General features: G+C 40.3%; 1 protein-coding gene across 19 annotated transcripts in view; it reads right to left on the bottom strand.

Moving 5' to 3' along the window:
• Sh3kbp1 (SH3 domain containing kinase binding protein 1) overlaps nucleotides 1–14,019 on the bottom strand; it is a 369,672-nt gene that overhangs the window by 107,308 nt on the left and 248,345 nt on the right. For 18 of the 19 annotated variants that reach the window (XR_015444104.1, XM_087193656.1, XM_087193653.1 and 15 more), the window contains one exon: nucleotides 8,092–8,167. Coding sequence is in view for 18 of the 19 variants with exons in the window: in XM_087193656.1 (XP_087049782.1) it covers nucleotides 8,092–8,167 (76 nt within the window). In the remaining variant the exon portion in view is untranslated. Of the gene's footprint in view, nucleotides 1–8,091; nucleotides 8,168–10,189; nucleotides 10,212–14,019 lie in introns of those variants that run through there. The other variant, XM_087193663.1, reaches the window with a different exon arrangement.

The raw sequence follows: 14,019 nt of genomic DNA, 5'->3' as shown, positions 1-14,019 counted from the left end.
TTTGAGCTTTAATTCAGCAGTACTGGAACATCAAACCATTATATTGGTTTGGAGGTATCCGTGGTTTTATTAGGACATTCACTCAAAACTAAGTAAGTATATATGCAAAAAATTATTAACTTTAAATAATGTGATTATATGTGTACAGTATATGTTCCCTATTTCAATTTAAATGTTTACTGAACCATCACCATAAAAAAGAAATTGCCAGTTTTCAGGCCTGTGATATATAAGTAAGTCCAGCCATTCCCTTCCATCATTGAATGAAATTGACAACCTAATGCCCAGAGAAAGATAATGGAAGGAGAATAACAAAAAGAAGAGAAACATGCATAAACTCACTATGATGGAGTATGACTGTGATGTTTCAAAGAAAAGGCAAGATTACATGTGGAAGAGAGTTCACAAAGCATAGATATTTGATATGTCTTAAAAGAAGAGTATAATTCCAAGTCCTTTTTGGACATGAGAAGATTATAAATTTTAAATGAGTAGCAGACAGAGATGAAGAAGAAGGCAATGAAATCAACTTTTGGTAGCAGGCACTTTCCATCTATTCATCAAGTAGATGGATTTAATTAGTCTAAGATCAAGTAGAAATGAACATATACATACATATAAAGAAATAAAGGCACAATTTACTCAGCAATTGAAATTATTTCATCTCTACTTTTAGGAAGATTAAAAAATATTATTATTAGCATAAGACCAAAATCCTGAATCAGTTAAGCTATTTTTGTCCTACAGTCCTTTAAAACTCTGATAAAAAGCAATGATTCTCTCCCTCTAGAAACAAACCAAAACCATATATACACATTCAAATGGGTGGAGAAAATGTGTATAATGTCAGAAGGTCCAAGGATCTGGATACCATTACCAAGTTCCCAGTACTCATTAATTACCAGCTTTCAAATTTTAAGAAAGTTGTTCAATTAAAAATCACCATGAGACCTCTGGGAGACTGAGACAGGAGGATTACAAGTTTGAGCCCAGCCTGGGAAATTTAATAACTTTGTAAAACTGTCTCAAAATTTAAAAAGGGCTGGCCAGGGATTTAGCTCAGTGGTTTCACCACCTGCTGCGCAAGCACAAGGACCCGAGTTCGATCCCCGGTACCAAAAAAAATAAAAATAAAAATAAAAAAGGGCTGGGGGTGTAGCTCAGTGAGAAGGCCTTGAGTTCATCCCAAGTACCACAGCTAGAAAGACAGGCAGGCAGACAGACAAAAATTTAAAAGGGGGTTGGGTCAGGGGAGATAGCTGGGGATGTAGCTTAGTAAGAAGGCCCTGGGTTCAATCTCCACTACAAAAAGAAAAAATCAACAAAAAGTTCAGTCATGATTCACAATGCCCAGAAAATATGAGTACAATCTCTAGACTTGTAGAAATTTACATGATATTAAAAACAGACTGTTAAAGGAACTGAACTCATATATCTATATCACATGACTCCTTTCAGCTGGTTTTATGATCTATTCAACATCAAAAACAACAACAACATAAAACAAACAAGCAAAAAACCCTCAGCTTAAAAAAATAAAAGTGGAACAAACAGAAGAAACATATTGGCAAGCTGAATACATACACATGAGGAAATAACATTAAATCCAGAACAATTCCCTGGGCTTAGTTTTAGAATGTGAAGATCAAAACCCCATTTGTCATGGTCAGAGTCTAATAGAAAGCCTTCCAGAGCTTTCAGGAGCAGTGGAAAGTACCAGCTCACACCTAGAAATGGAGTTTTCTGTTCATTTTGAACAGTATAACAAAAGTATCAATCTTACCAAGGTCTATTTTCAGCAACATCAAAGTCAGAAATTCTTCCACTCAACTGCTAGATTATCTGAGATACTACTAGTTTGTAATTCCTTACTCAGAACCCCTGGGGACAGAATTTTTCAGATTTTAGAAAGGAAACACTGCATATACCATATAATATGTAACACCTCCAGGTGGGGGTAGGGGCCGTACCTAGACAACTGAAATTCTGCAGCAAATGGATGACGGATCACCCCAAGTAAGATAAGTAAGTATAATAAACAGATACATGTCAGTCCAGAACAAGTTTTATCACCCAGTGAACACTAAACCTTTTAGTTTTCAGAGCTCTTTGTATTTTTGAATTCCATGTGATAGTGTGGACTTCCATCATGTTCTGGAGAAGACAGACTAAGGTAAATAAGACTAGTATCTGGCTGTCAGAGAGTTTACAATCAAGTAGAGGAAATGAGGCATGCACACATACAGTTCTTGACAAGGCAACAGTGAGAAGAGGAGAGCCATGCATTTGACTAAAAGCATCAGAGTGACAGAAATGGGGAATAATTTCCAGAATCAAAGACTCAAGATCCCATCTTAGAGGAGTAAAGTGGCAGTGGCAAGAGCAGCAGGACTTGGGTGTGCTTCCCAACCATTTCTGATAAGAACTGTGAGCAGAAGCTATAGCTTCCTAGACTCCCATCCCCTGGGGATCTGAATCTTCAATTTCATGGTAGAATCAGGAGCCCATCTACTAAACAAGCACTCAGGGATTCTCACCATCAGGGCAGCTTAAAAAGCCTTGATCTTAATATGTGGCTCTCATACTAGAGTAGGCATTAGCACCAGGGGCAAAATCAGATTTCTGGGTCCCGTGCTTGGGGCTTCTTATTGGGTAGAGCTGGGGGAGGGCCTGGGGATTTACATTTCTGACAAGTTTCTACGTGCTGGTGCTGCTGCTGCTGCTGCTGCTGCTGCTGACTCTGGGAACACACTGTGAGAACCACTGTCCAGAAATGGGTAATTCAATGTTAGCAAGTAGCTTAGCAATGGCAAGGACTGGGAGGATGAACCAGTATGGTGATGGTACTGGGGCTGGGTGTGCTGTATGCTAAATTTAGATGAGAGCTGCAGTTCTGGGTCAGAGTCTGAGGATCTGAGGCTAGCAGGATGGGGTGGGGGTGAGATGCATACTAGGCTTGTCATTTATTCAATAAATAATTGAGTGTCCACTGTGCATCAGGCAGCAGGGATGCAGTAGTGTCCCAGTGGAGCTTACTACAAGCTATACTAGCAGCTCCAAAGTATGGTTCTGCTATGGTTTGAATGTGTCTCCCAAAGTTCATGTGTTGGAAACCTAATCTCCAATGCAGGCATACTGGGAGGTGGGGCCTAGTGGGAGGTGTTTAGGTCTCAAGAGCTCCACTATCATGAGTGGATTAATGCCAATTTTCAAAGGGCTTGAGGTCACGAGTTCAATTCCTTGCTTTCTTTTGTCCATGTGACGCCTTGTGTCATGTCATAACATAGCAGGAAGGACCTCACCAGATGCGGGCCCTCAATCTTCGACTTCCCAGACACAAGAGCCATGACTCAAATGGACTTCTGTCATTTATAAATTTCCCAGTCTGTGGCATTCTGTTATAGCCACACAAAATGAACTAAGGCAGGATCTCCAAGGGACACTGGCAATACCTTGAGATATTTTTGGTTGTCACAACTGGGGCACGGGAGGTGCTACTGGCATCTACTGGACAGGGGTCAGGGATACTGCTAAATAGTCTGTAATCTATGCAGGACAATCTCTACAACAGAGAATGATCTGGCCCAAATGTCAACATTGCTCTGGTCTACATTTCTATCCAGACAGGGAAATGAAACCCAATGTATATTGCACAGTGCCTGTCAACTTCAACCCAGCACCTCCCTGAAGACGCTAACTGCACCCCAAGTCACAACAACTTCCTTTGGTTGCAGACACCACTGGGAATTTGACTTTCAAATTATTTTTGTTTGTTTCTTTGTTTTTGGTACTGGGGATTGAATTCGGGACCTTGTGCTTACGCAGCAGGCGCCAGAACCACTGAGCTAAATCCCCGGCCCAGACTTTCAAATTATTTTACAAGCATTAATTAGAACATCTTTTACTCTCTCACCTTTAAAAAGAGCAGTATTTTTTAAAAGCAGAAATGAAAATCTGAGAAGAAAGTCTTTCTGTTTTCTACTACAGAGCAGAGGCCACTACTCCTCTCAAAAGCAGTTTCTTCAGCTCGGATGAGAAGCTTGGAGACTCTCAGAGAAAAGCTATTCATTAGCAAAACACGGTCTTCCTTCTACAAGAGGACTGTATTTGAAATGCAGGTATTAAGCTACATGAGGAGCCCGGCGAGCCTCACAGGAATGCCCTCACTCTGAATCCAGATAAAGGTCTGTGTCAGGGGCACCTGATGAAAGGTGCCCTAGGATCCTACGAAGAATGAGAGGCTCCTGGGACACTGAGCATGAGAGCTTTAGTACATATCAGATGTGAGAGGCACCAAAGGGTAAGAGGAAAATGTTTCATATTTGATGTATCCAAATTCCCAGACCCAAGAACGAGTGAGCTTTGGGGAGGAAAAGTGAGCAAAAATGCCCAGCACGGAAAAGCAGGGTCAAAGAGTTCCCAGCAGGTTATGAGGCTGTGGAAAAGCCAGCAGGAAACTGACCCCTTTTTCTCCTATTTAAACATGTGGTGAGAAAGCAATAATAAGCTTGTACTGAGAGTAACAATCTGTTCAGCCATTAGTCAGACAGGGGTAAGAGACAAGGTTAAGGGTGTCTAAAAGTAAAGAGGCAATAGTTTCTCCCAAGCATGTCCTACAGCCATAAAATTTAACAACCCTCTTCTTTGAGTGACCATTGCTTTCTTATTCCCCAAGAAAGTCTGGCCCCTAAAACCAAAGACCATCAGAAACTTTACTTTTAAAAAATCATATCAGTAAGTGACTTTGCATCAGAGAAGCAGCCTCAAAATCTGTAACTACTACTTTTCTCCTTTTGTTTCATGTGATATCCACAGGTCCCCTTTTGTGCAGTCTCAACACAGTAAGCTCATAAATTTGTCTTGGATTTCCTCAGACTGTTACCACATTTTGTGGGTCCCCAGAAAATTCTTTCCAGGTTCTTGGTATCCTGAACAAAGAACTGGACAGTTGAAGGTGGAAGAGAAACACACTCTGCAGGGTGAGAGTGGGCTGGTGAACAGATTCACAGTGGCCATGAGGATAGTGAGGGGTCTTTTCTATCTGGAATTCCAAGAGCAGATTCTCTCTCATGCAAATAAAGAATGTGGGACAGTTGCCCTATCAGAAACTCGCTTGGCCTGGTGCCACATTTCCAACTGTCTTGTGGAAGACTTGCTGGGTTTCACGCCAGATGTAAATGAAGAATGGAAAATAGAACTTTTCTGATTGGTCCCCCATACAGTGCTCAGGAGCTGCAGAGTCATCCCGGATTCTCTGTTCTGCACTTGTGCCCTGGGTCATGAGACAGATTACGCCCACTTGCTTGATCCGTTTTGCCCCAGCCCTGATCTACCTGAAGACTACAGGTTTGTCCCAGTGGTCTTGGCTGACTGGACTGTAGTAGCTAGAAAGAATAAAGGGCCTGTTAGGCCCCAAGGAACACTGCCAACCACTGCCAACTATTCAGACACTCAAAGACCCAGAAACCCTGTCTTAAAAACAAATGAGTCCTTTTCTTCCTGTTGACTATATGCTTGGGAAAGAACCTGTGGCTAGTAGCTTTGAAAAGACTAAGCCAACTTAGAGCCCAATAATAATAAATTATTTATAACGCTCCACTTGCTCAACCGCCACTTATTATATGCCCACAGAACCTACAGCACTTTTCCAGGCTATGTGGTAGGAATACTGAGTAGAATATAAGTCCCTGACCTACAAGAACCAATGATCTAATGATGGCAGCAAGGCACCATCTGTCACCATAATAGAAGACAAGTCCTAAGAAGCAAGTCAGTCAACAGAACAATCATAGAGGTGGTACAAATGTCCACTTATAAAGTCTGCAGGGAAACTTAGCCTTTGTTCTACACACCCCAACTCAATTTATTCATAAGCCTAATATGACCTTGCAGATTTTGTCAAGGACTTTTATTTTCCATACCCACCTGTTCAACTGGCCTTTTGAATCTGTAAGACTAAACTAATAGTTCAGAAAGATGTTAAATAGCCCTTTCTTCAGGCTATCTTTGTATTCCATGGAGGCCACAAACGTGCATCAGTTGTAATAAGAAGAGGAGAACCCCAGATGTGATGAGCTGGAGGCACCTCAGGGCACTTCATTATGAATATTTAGACAATTTTCCTCTTGTTATGAAAATTATGGCAATCTGTTCCCCAGCGTGAGTTTCCGATGAATTTCAATATCATAAAAGCTTTTTGTTGGTTGGGGGGAGATGGGGAGAATGTTAGTTGTTTAGATTCTGATCAGCTGAGTTTCACTTTCACTCAGAAAATACCAAGGCACAGGAACATTTTTTGAATCATCATAACTGGATCCTAATGTGAGCTTGTAGTTGAGCATGCTAAGGAGACAGCTGTGCTATATAAGGAGCTGCCCTTCTCTGTACCGCTGGGCAAGTTTCATCATGGTTTGATTTCAGACCAGATGGAAGAAGGAAAAAGGAAGGAGGCTGTTTAGATCCCAAGCTCAGGATAATTTCTAATCGTTGGTCAGTATACTTCACCTCTTAACTCAACACAAATATGGTATCAAAATTCAGAAGCAGGGAAATGGTCCAGAGGGACTCTTAGAGTACTGAGGTGCCACTAAATGGAAATCATGGGAGAACAAGTACCCCAGAATTTACTCTTGGCAATGAAAGCCAGCGGGAGTGGATGTAGGGTGAGATTAACTTGCAGAAATTTTTGCCCTGGGATCCATGAAAAATATTTGTCAGTAAACATGCCTCAAGGCTTCACTGATAGTGATAATTCTTCCTGACCTCCTGCCCACTTAGAGGCATATTAACATTTATATCCAATGACATCTCCTATCCTCACAAAATTGTTCACATTTTCCTTTTGTCTCTCCCAGCTGGTTGCTCAATACTTGGAATACAGAAACATTTCATGCTTAAGTCCTAAAGCTTTTAGAATTGAATCAGAGGATGAAGATGCTGGGAAAAACCTCAAGGGTTTTCTTTACTATAGCCCTTTGACTTAACAGACAATGAGTAGGAATGCCAGAGAAATCAAATTATTTGTCTAAGGTCACACTGCTAGGTAATGACAACAGAACTGATCCTCCTAGGACTCTAAGACAAAACTCTACTCAGTCTATGTAAAACCATGCTTCATTAGTAACCCATTCCCCCAGTACAATATTTCTAGAGAGTGAGGTACATGGATGTAATTAATAGGTATTTATGGGACTGAACAATAAATACATGAGCTTGAGCCAGGATTTTCCTATATGCTATATTCCTATAAGAAACTGAGCACTTGCAACTGTGTTCATTTCCAGGCCCAGGAAGTCCATATTAGGCCCAAGAATTACTCTCTAAAACTACACTGTTCAATATGGTCACCACTAGACACATGTACTGAGCACTCAAAATGTGACTCTTCCAAATTGAGATATGTCATATCTATAAAACACACATAGGATTGTGAAGATGGCACACGAACAAGAGTGAAAGTACCTTTTAAAATAATTTTATACAGATTACATGTTGAAAAGATAATATTTAGATTTATTAAAGAAAGCATATTAAAGTTAACTTCAACTATTTCTTTTTTAATGTGGCCACTAGAAATTTTTAAATTACATATGAGGCTCTCATGACATTTCTATTGGCCAACACTCTTCTAAAACACAGCTAACCCTTTCCCCATCCATTTACCTAATCCTTCCAAAAAGACTGGAATCTGTCTGCAGAGGTTACTTAAGTATCTGGAGGTATTCATGCAGACATGTATTGAAGACAGTGGGAAATCAAGAGTGGGTAGCGTTGGCTAAGTGAGCATGCTGAGAGTAGTTAAGTCTCTCTGACCTAACGGCCCTGAAGAGCTTCAGTGGCCATTCTCTAGAATCTTCCTGCCACATAAACTATGCAAAGCACTCGGTATACAAGGATAAACCCTAGCTCTGCACATGGGTGAAATATATTTTCTTCCAAAAAGAAGAAAAAAAATCAAGAGTTCTGAATCTAATTTGTGCCACCTATCCTACCCATGAGCATCTAATGAAACACATTTGTGTGTATTTTTTATGATGTGTTTGAAAAAGCTATCGAGTTTATATAAGGATTTTAAAAAAATATCAAACTCACTCTTTATCCTGCTGTCCATTTCTGTTTTCAACAAGTCTGGAGTTGCCGTAGTTGGGGGTAACTTCTTCCCGATGGTCTGAGGAGGGAAAAATGATAACTTCACACATCAAGATCATGCTCTTCATTAAGGAAGGGAATAAATAAAGATCATCATATGAGAAGCTAACTCTATCAACAGAGACACAGTACCTGGTCTACTGGGGGTACACCAAAGTAACCACAGAGTGGAAGAATAGAAATAAGGAGAAAAAATAAAAGGAAAGAATACAGAAATGAAGAGCTATAGGGACAGACAGATATGCAGGTAGATAGGCAGGCAGAAGCCAGGGAGCCCAGGGCAAGTGAGTCTTACTGCGACACCTCAGAGTATCATTTAAGAATCATCTAGAATCACTTAAGATTCCACATTCATCATGAGGTATGAGCAAGTACACCCTTGTCCTCTGGGATGGGTCTACCAGTCAAAATGAAAACAAGGAGGCCCAGTGTCTCCTTCCCACTTCTGGGGGCCTTGAAAAGTTCTTATGCCTCAGGCCCTGTGTGTTTACTGACTAGTTAAAAAATAAAAAGACTGGAAGTCTGTTTAGAGTTCACTTCCTTTCCTTCACTTGAAGCTAGTTCTATTATCATTCACTGTTATGAACCCTCCATAGAGAAGACCAGATATTATCTCTGTTCAGAGATGTTCTTAAAAACCCAAACTACTCAACAGCTCAAAACCAAACCAAACCAAAACAGAACACAGGGAAACCCACAAACAAACTAACCCGATGGTTCCAGAGATGGGGGCTTCTCCCACTCTTCCTTGTCACTATACTTGGATGACCATGATCAATGCCTGAGAAAAACATCTAGTGATACCAGAGCAATAACTGTTACAATCAAGTAGCTGGGCAAAGGGATCTTCTCCACAATAAAGCACTGTACCAGGGAGAATTGCAGCCAGTATGAAACCAAACATTTTTGCCTCTTGGACACATGAAGAGGAATGAGCTGTATAATTCAAAAACTGGTACGGTGAGATTTTTCTTCAAATAAAACTGATTCACCTCAGTTTTTAATTTGAAAAAGTTCGTGCTTCAAACAGTGAAACTAACATTAAATATGAATAAATCACAGAAAGAGGATAAGATAAATCAAATCTTTAGCTCTTCATGAATTTTTAAAAACATTTGTGACAGAAAGCCCTTACATTTTACACAGTGACATTTTTATTTAGTGCTGCTGGGCTTTCTATATTGGATAAAAAATGAAACCCCCCAAAATATGCCACTCCTCAACTGCTGCTACTCAAACTAATAACTGTTTATGCTTCCAAGGAAAGAAAAAAAAAGTTTGATTTTTTTCTGGCATAAGGTCAAAAATATTTTTGAGACAAGGTCTCGCTATGTAGTTCAAACTGGCCTTGAACTCACTATGAGGCCAGGCTGGCCTCAAACTTGCAAGGATCCTCCTGCCTCAGACTCCCGAGTGCTGGGATTACAGGACTGCACCATCATGCCTGGCTTCATAAGGTCAAATATGATGAAGAACTGTTTTCAGAATTATCTTGAAACATCAGGTATTGTCAATAAAACTAGAAGCTCTCAAAACATCATTTCATTTACATTCCAACAGCATCCCTGTTTCTGCTTTTGGGGGACTGGAACAATGCACCACTACTGTTAACATATTAGGAAGAAGAAAACAAAAACAACTAGAACTTCATTTATCACTCACAATGGAAGGAGAAAACCAGAGAAATGCAATAGAAAACATTATTTCCAATCCTGACTTTGTTTTCCTGAGAAAAAAAAGAGACATGCAATAGTCTGGGCTTTAAATCAGATGACTTCCTTTGGGAAAACCCTTGCAGGCTGTATATTTTCAACCTTTCTTTAGTAACAAAAAAGGACTGCCCTCATGTCTGAGGTCCTGGTTTACCAGAATGTCCAAGCTAAAAGATATCAAGAAAGAGCACCAGTTGAATACTCTTTGGTACAGAATGACACAAACAAGCAATGCTTACTCTTTTTCTCCTATTTCAGAAAACACAGTTCACAGGCCTCTGTGTGGATCCCAGCAACAAGAATGATGATGAAGTTGGTATTACAGTTACCTTCTAGGGGATGCTGGACCTTAAATCCTTCCTTGTCCTTTGTGGGCCATGATTAAAAGTCTAGAGGACACCAAATTTTTCCCCTCTCAGCCTGGTCCTGCAGGTGTTCCAGAGATGGAAATGCTCTGGGGTTTGCCTCTTCCCCACAATTTAGAACTAAACAAGTGTGGCCTGTGTGACCAGCAGCATCTGAGAACTTGTTAGCAAAGCAAATTCTCAGGCCCTGCCCCTGATTTCTCAATCAGAAACTCGGGGGATGGTGCCCAGCAGCGTTGGAGGGAATACATCCTCCATGGGATTCTGATCCATGGTCAAGTTTGAGAACTATCGACCTAGATGTAGCACAGATTCCATGAGTACTAATCATGTGCAAAGCTCTGCTTGGATTAAAAACTAGGTATTCTCATACTTAGATACTTTATAAATTATCTTTTTCACTCTTCTTCCTTTCCTTTTCCACCAAATGCCTTCTACCTTCTCTATTCTCACTGGCATTAGAACTTGTCACTGCTACTAAACTACACATATATGTGTGTGTCATGTATACTTAAAGGCCATCTATGATTCAAGCCTTGGTAGACAGAAAAATCAGAGGTTCTCATGCATACTTCTCTCCTGCCCTTCACAGGTAGCAAGAGAGGAAGTTAGGCTTGCCATGGCTGCCACAGAGGATCGAGGATCTCCACTTGCAGCTTGCTCCACAGAATGCCAAATTCTTGCCCTCCTGGGAGCCATAAGGAAGTTAGCTTATCCAAGACAAGCACCAGTCAGGCACTTATGGGCTGTGTTGATCCTAAATAGGCCCCACCTCCTAAGATATCAGCAACAGGCCCATTTCACTATATGACTTTGGAAGGCAGAGCCTCTCAAGCTCCGTGCCCTAGATAGGTACAACATTTTGTCTTCCCTTGTGTGAAGTAGCTAAAAGCTTTCTAGTACACACAACCATGTTGGACTGATCTGCTTGTCCCCCAACCCAGAAGCCACTACTTGGTGTAGGAGTGGATATGCTGTGAAAGATGTATAGGGCCAAACGCTACAAATAGTACCACTGCAGATCTACTTCAAAACACAGTCATCACCAGATCGGTATTACTTTCATCTCTCTTATATCACAATCTCAATTTAAAACCTAATTTAAAAAAATAAACAATTCAGAAAATTCATTCAGACATAGAAGAAATAAAGATGGGTAGAAAAGAAAAACAGAAACTATAATTCTAAGGCATGATCAAAGTTACCCAAGGTTATCCATATCTGTATTCTATATCTTTACTCCTCCAGTGTGTTGTACTCCCTAGGCTTGTTTATGCTCCTTAGGCTTGTCTGATTTTCTTCTAGGCTCATCACACCCAAGTCCATTAAAGATACTATAAGTCCATTAATTAATCTAGTTAATAACCTGACCTTAAGATGAAGAAACAGATTTACTGGGTTCAGAGAATATTTTCAGGCAAAACATCTTAGATACCCACCTTAAAGGATACCTCCAAGAACACATACATATCCCCAATCCCGGAACACAGTGGGCCTCTCGAGTGCCCATGTTTGATTTTCTCTGAGTGTGCACCTCCTTAACTTACCCTAATAAACCTGTCTATGTCTCTCACTGATGTGTCCTGAAATTCTTCTGTGATGAGAGTCTATCAAACCTACTCTGTGCGGGAAGCAAGTTGAGGTCCCCATCTCCTTTTCGGGGGACCTCTTCAAACTCCATCTGGCAGCAATTTCTTTAAATATTTAACTTTAGTACCTCTCCCTTTAGCTCTTTTGCCAAAAGCATTAAATAACTGTTTGGAGTTTTTGTGTACAATGAGAATTTCATACATATTCCTAGCTGCACAAGATTCAGTAATATAGCATCAGAAGAGATAACTACCATGTGATTTCAGTTAGCAGAGCCACTAGGAAGGAAAGATAATCACTGGATTCATAAATACATAAATATATCTGTTTGTCTTTAGGACTATGGAATGTGAGACTAGAATCCTATTTAACTCAATAGGATAAAATCACTCCTAAAAAAATCACTCCTCCAATTTTATTGTAATTCAGATGGAAATTGCTTTAAGTGTCTATATAGACATATATATATATATATATATATAGAGAGAGAGAGAGAGAGAGAGAGAGAGAGAGAAAGACTATATAGAAGTGTCTATAGGATAATGCTAAAAAGAATGTTTAAATCCTATCTCTGAAAGTCTGATCTCCAAAGAACACCACATACCACACCAGCCTGAATCACAAAGACAGCAAGGTTAGATGGGGAGGGGAGGAAGAGGGAGCCCCTGTATCATAGCAGCTGGTGAAGCCCCATGGTCAGGCTTTCTAGAAGCTGATGGTTGTCTGAGAAGCTACTCAAGCACTCGCACAAAGCCAAACACAAGAGATGACTTTTTGAACAGCTGATGATATCCATGCTAAAGTGCGGCTCTTTGATGGCATTTAAAAAAAATAACACTAGCATCTGACAGTCCTCTTTCCCTTTCTATCCAGTATAGATTCATTATGTGCCTGTTCAACATGACATAGGAAAGCAAACAAGAAGGCAGAAGGATACTGAACATCACTGCAAACACTGAAACAACAACTTGTGGCCCTGGTTCCCTATGGCGGTGGGTTCACGGGTGCGCAAGTGTGCAGCACAGTTATCCCAAATCCTGCTCATCTACAGGATATGGAGAGATATAAGGTACAGGACACAGTGACAGGAGGAGGAAGAAAACAGTATTTATATATGACCATATGTACAACTTTTCAGTTTTTGTTTTCCACTGTAATTCAGAAAGATCCTCAAACTGCTATGAAAATTCTCTGTAAATTTTTATATTTATCTTGACATGCTCCCTTCATGAACACCTATGACTGATGACATTATGAAAAGTCTTCCTGGCTTTCAGCAGGGACTGGTAGGACCACAGTAGAAGCCCCACGAGCCAGCCCATATTGGAGCCAGAAAAGAACTAGCACAAAGAAGTGTCCTTACAATGGAGTGCCTCGTGTGATCCAAGTGTCAGTTCCCCTGCATTTGTGAGCCAACCTAATCTGTATGGTATTAACAGAAGATATGCAACAGCAAAATGTAACTCCAAATTCTAAAAATAAGCATTCTGGAGGCTGATGCAGAAGGAGCTTGCATTCAAGGCTGGCCTGGATTACATACCCTGCCTCAAAAAAAAAAAATCTAAAAATAAAAAAGGCATGACCCAAGAAAAGGAAAAACTACATTTGTACTTCCATTTCACAAATAGGATTTACCTTTGGAATACCTCCTATACCATTTTGTCAATTCCTACTTCTCCAAAGGGGCATGCTTCATGGTCTATTCTTAAACTGGCTATAAGGGAAAGTAAAATGTAAAAACGAGTTTTCTGATTATGAAATTGGGCTTAAGGCTTAGTTATTCATATGGTGTTTATTTCCCTCGTTGCCTCAAAACGTTAGAGAGGATTCAAATTATATTAAATCACTTTGCCTAATCACAGTTAAAAACCTTGCTAGATTCAAATGCTGCTTTATAAGCATTTGTCAAGCATATCATATTTAGTAGTTTGCCCACACACACACACACACACACACACACTTACTCGCTGGTGACTGAGCCTTTGATTGCCCTCTTATTGCATCTCCCTGTATCTCATCCATCACCAAAGGTCTACTTTAAGATTCATTCCCTCTGCTCTGAATACAGTCTAGACCCTTGTTACCATCTCAGGAATTATTTCAATAGTTTTCTAGATAATACTGCATCCTCAGATTCATCCTGCTTCATTTGACCTCCGATAAAACCCAAATCTTAAGCTTCCTCTACTGTCACCCCTTAATAT

The sequence above is a fragment of the Heterocephalus glaber genome, unplaced genomic scaffold (assembly GCF_053883595.1).
Source record: "Heterocephalus glaber isolate CG9 unplaced genomic scaffold, H.glaber_assembly_v1.0 deba00001594, whole genome shotgun sequence".
Taxonomy (NCBI): Eukaryota; Metazoa; Chordata; class Mammalia; order Rodentia; family Bathyergidae; genus Heterocephalus; species Heterocephalus glaber.
This window is presented reverse-complemented; position numbering and strand designations above follow the sequence as displayed.